The sequence below is a fragment of the Myotis myotis genome, unplaced genomic scaffold (genome assembly GCF_014108235.1).
Source record: "Myotis myotis isolate mMyoMyo1 unplaced genomic scaffold, mMyoMyo1.p scaffold_m19_p_2, whole genome shotgun sequence".
Classification (NCBI taxonomy): domain Eukaryota; kingdom Metazoa; phylum Chordata; class Mammalia; order Chiroptera; family Vespertilionidae; genus Myotis; species Myotis myotis.
In genome coordinates this window covers 146,184,823-146,189,335 of record NW_023416324.1, presented here as the reverse complement: position 1 = coordinate 146,189,335, position 4,513 = coordinate 146,184,823, and the positions used below count along the sequence as shown (strand labels likewise).

Below are 4,513 nucleotides of genomic sequence, written 5' to 3'. Positions count from 1 at the left end.
GATAGAGCTGGAGAGCATTATGCTAAGTGAGATAAGTCAGTCAGAGAAAGATAAATATCACACAATCTCACTCATTTGTGGACTATAATGAACAACATTAACTGATGAACAAAAACAGATCTAGAGACAGAGAAGCATTGATCAGATGCTCAAACCTCAGAGGGAAGGTAGGGGAGGGTGAGAGTAAGGGAGAGAGATCAACCAAAGGATTTGTATGCATGCATATAACCATAAGCAATGGATGCAGACAACAGGGTGTGAGGGTGAGGGTGAGAGCAAGATGGAGGGTGGGGATGGAATGAAGGGACAATGGGGGGATAAAGACACATTTGTAATACCTTAATCAATAAAAAATTTAAAAAAAGAGAGAAACTAAAGAGAAACCATAATACTAATTAGTTAAGTTTTATTTAGTTGAAAGATTGGCAAGAATCAGAGGTTGGGACCTGGTAACAGGCAAGCAAGCATTCTTTCCTTCTCCTCTGACCTTTTAAAGTACAATGCAGGTAGAAAACCCTCTTTAGAGAATAAACCATAGAGAAATACATTGGTATTTATGAATAAATATGCTAATTTCCATTTCACAAATGTTTTCATAAACACCTAGCAAGGTGAGAATTACTTTGATTTAATCAATGAGAAACTAATGTTCAGAAGTAAAAATGATTGATTGCTTAAGGTAAAATAGCCAGTAAATATTATACTGGGGACTCCAGTCCTGGTCTTGTAACAGTCACAGATGCATTTTCTTTCCTTTGTGTTCCGTTCTGTCCTGTAAATCATTCCCTATTCCCCCAACCCTTGGACATAGCACATATACACAGAAAGCCCCATGAAGCCCACCTTTCATTGTCCATCTCCCTGTCCATGTTTGCTTCAGCAATGGATTTTCAATAGTACATGCATGCAATAAATTTGATCCTATGATATTTACTCTACCCTTATTATAAAAAGGATCAAAAGACCCAACTCCTTCCATATTGCCTTCAGGGATAGGTGTATTGTCCACTTGCCATGTACGAACTGGACAAGGATAAACGCTTAACACGCCACATATCACGGAGCTGTTTGTGTTCCTCTTTTCATACTTTATCGCCAGTGTGACAAAAGTGAAGGGGGAGAAAGAAGGGCTTTTGGGAACTGTCATCATTAGCTTCTTGTTAGGCCATCTTTGCAGAACATTTATTATTTTAATATCCATGCAATGGAAAGATAAGCTTTATGAGCAAAACTTGGCAGTCAGTGAAAGGAAAAACAAAACAAAAACTGTAGAACGGTAAGATCGTGTGTGGTTATCTACAAGTGAAAAAAAGGGCATTCATGGATACATAGCAACTAGCGATCTCAATTCTCTAGAAAGAACTCGAGAATGAAATCTAATAGCCGCACTGAGCAACCAAAATGTGGGTGTTGAAGTCTATAAACTAGCGCTCATGCAGGACTCTGCACTCCTCAGGTACTGCACTACTCAGTCATTTTGACATTACTTACACTTTATTCTTAGATTTCTGAGTCAAGGTCTGACACAGTAAAATAGGACAGAGGGAGAAGGAACAGTGCTGGGTAAAACAACGCATTAGAAAATGCCCCTTCTCCAATATATAAATGAATAGATAAATACAATTAATATGGGCAAGAGGTAAGTACAGGTGATGCTGAACACAGTGCGTATAAACTGCATGGGTCCACTCACCTGCAGATATTTTTCAATCGCCCTGCAGGATTCACACCCACATTCTTCAAGGGTCGACTGGCCATTGAGAACACATGTATGTGAAGGGCTGGCTTAAGGTTTATGCAGATTTACAACTTCATGGGTGGTTGGCACATCTAATCCCTGTGTTCTCCAAGGTTAACTGAATATAATATTAAAATTAACTGTACAATTTCATATGAACATTTTCATTGTTTTCCAGTGTCCATTGCTGCCATTCTGTTTTCATTCAGAAACCAAAAAAAGTGCAATTTAAGTCAATAATTCAATATTTTTAAGATATCATATTGGCATTAATTTTATGATTGATGGTTCTAGGTACTGATAAGACTAAGGGGAAAGTGGATGCTCTTATAATGCTGATGGAAGTAATGCATTAAAATTTTACATCTAACACTTTTTTCTTCAGATCATTTCTCTGCATTTAGTGTAAGGATGTTAATCTCATTTTTTTCTTGCAATGTAAAACACTGGAAATGCTTGCATATCTACCAATGGGAGAATGGGTGTGTCAATTATGGCATGTCGATACTATGAGATATTATTCATTAAAAATGAGGTCTATTTGTATGTATTGACTTAGGAAGCCCCTAGTATATCAAACTAAGAAAAATACACTTCAGAAAAACATGGAATTATATCATTGTTATGTTTTGTAAAATCTTACATGCATACTTACCTCCCACCTCTAGGACCACTTTGTGGTTTTTCTAGCTATTGTTTCCACATAGCACAATTAAATTCCTTCATCCAAATGGCTTAATCTTCTGAAAGGTAGGGAAGCATTTTCACTGTGGATTTCACTGAGGAAGAGGGTGTCCTGGTTGTGTATCTGGGATCTTGCTTTCCCAAATGGTCACTGTCTTTGTAGTACATATAAACATCACCCTGATTCCTCCAGTGAATTATGACTTTTTCACCCACTCTCAAATGATCAAGGGAGAATTACATCTTCCTCAAGTCTTCCAATGACTATTTGCTCACTCATAGTACTAAAATGAATGAAGAAAGCTGGAAAGACTGTATAAAATGAAGAGCCGTTCTGAAGAGAATTAGTGATGGGTGCTTATCAAGGGTTATGTTAGGACTACCTAGAAGAACTATTTTAGGTCAACTGCCTGATCATTAACAGACACAGCATCAAGAACTCTTGCTAGTCTAATTACTAGAAACAAGCCATGAAGCTCTGGGTTTGACTTACTGCAATTTTAATAGACTATCTGTTTGATTCATTGTAGCTATGAGAATTGTCAACAGCCTAAAGCATAGAAATATTAGTTTGATCCCCACTTGATCAATAGTCTCATCTCTCCTCTGATCCTGGCCTGCTATAGTTACTGGAAATTATGTATATTATGTAATAAAAGACTCCTATTGATTTTTATTCCCTGAACACATTTACTTTTAACACCTACTATAACAATAACAAATTAGTTTATCCAGCTAGCTGGAGCTAGCAGGCCCTAAAAGATTAGAACATGCTTAACTTGGTTGAGCTAGGAAATATTTGAGCACATCAAAGATGCTGTTGGGTTCAGAAATCTGTTAGGAATTTCAGACATTAGTTTCAAGTGAGGGAGCACACAAGAAGGAGGAGTCCAAAATGGGCAATGAAGTGACTCATTTATTTTGGTTTTGGGACAACTCTCAGGCTATTCCATGAGTTAATAAAAACTAGTAAATAAATATTCTGAATATAAATGTGGAAGTCCAATTGTCCACTTCAGAAGTTGATTTTAAAAACCAAATGGACTTATCAAAATCAAGGTTTTTTGCAAAGAAGATATACTTAGCTACTTCATAATCATTGAAGCCAGAATCCAGGTTCTTTGATCAGTAAGTTGAGTGCCCTATATATGAATTCCATGATACCAGGACTGAAAAGCTTAGCTTAGCTTATGGACAATGTAGTAAGCTCCTTTGGACTCTGGGCAAGGCCACAAAGATGGGGGAATCGGGTGCTCATGTGGCCCTGTCACATCTTTTTCCTCTGGCACTATTTCCACTCTGCCATGTCCTACTTCTCTTCCTCAGCAAGGTTGTTTATTTCTCTACAAAGTGTTAGAGGGATGTGGTCTTATGCGGAAAGAAAGGCATGGAAAGATGGGATAGAAAAGGAGTGGTTTTGTTGACCTCATTAATTGTTCCACTAAGCACCTCTGATATTTTCTCAGTTAATTAAAAATGCCTGTCGCAGTGCCCAGCAAAGCTGATAATGCCTTTGGTCAAGTGTTGAGTAAGTACCAAGCTTACACTAAAAAAATAAAATAAAAAAATCAATCAACCAATCAATCAAACTTGCCTTTCTAGTGATTTTATTTCTGGTAGCAGATAACAGATTAGAAGAGCTTTCATCATAGTAGGCAGGAGAAAAATATGATTTTTAATCTTCATGCAGACTTTTCATTAACTGGTCTTTTAGAAAAGTTCACAATGCTATGGCTAGAGAGGAAACAGCCACCTTGAGCTGTGTACTCATGTTCCTCTTGAATATACAAATAACTAACACTTGGGTATATTACAAAGGAACTTACTTTGAGATCCGCTTAGAGATATTATAAGAATGAGGAAGAAAGACAGCATCTTGTGGAGGTCATGTTAATTATCCTATTAAAAAGAAGCAAAACATGTATTCTATGGATTTTAAGAGCAAACAGGAATTAGAAAAGAAAGTGTCTGACTATTTATAGATTAGTAAAATAAAATATGGTTCATCCACACAGATAATTTTTCTGCAACTATTAAAGCTGATCCTAAAAGACAGTTCAGTAGCATGGAAAGGAGTTCTTATCTTATTGG

At 36.9% G+C, this 4,513-nt stretch overlaps 1 protein-coding gene across 1 annotated transcript; it reads right to left on the bottom strand.

Moving 5' to 3' along the window:
* Positions 1 to 733: 733 nt before the first annotated feature.
* On the bottom strand, positions 734 to 4,297 carry HHLA2 (HERV-H LTR-associating 2). The gene is given in 5 exon segments (XM_036348530.1): positions 734 to 1,169; positions 2,413 to 2,530; positions 2,533 to 2,635; positions 2,637 to 2,734; positions 4,249 to 4,297. Coding segments are annotated over 5 exon segments (804 nt in total).
* Positions 4,298 to 4,513: the final 216 nt, after the last annotated feature.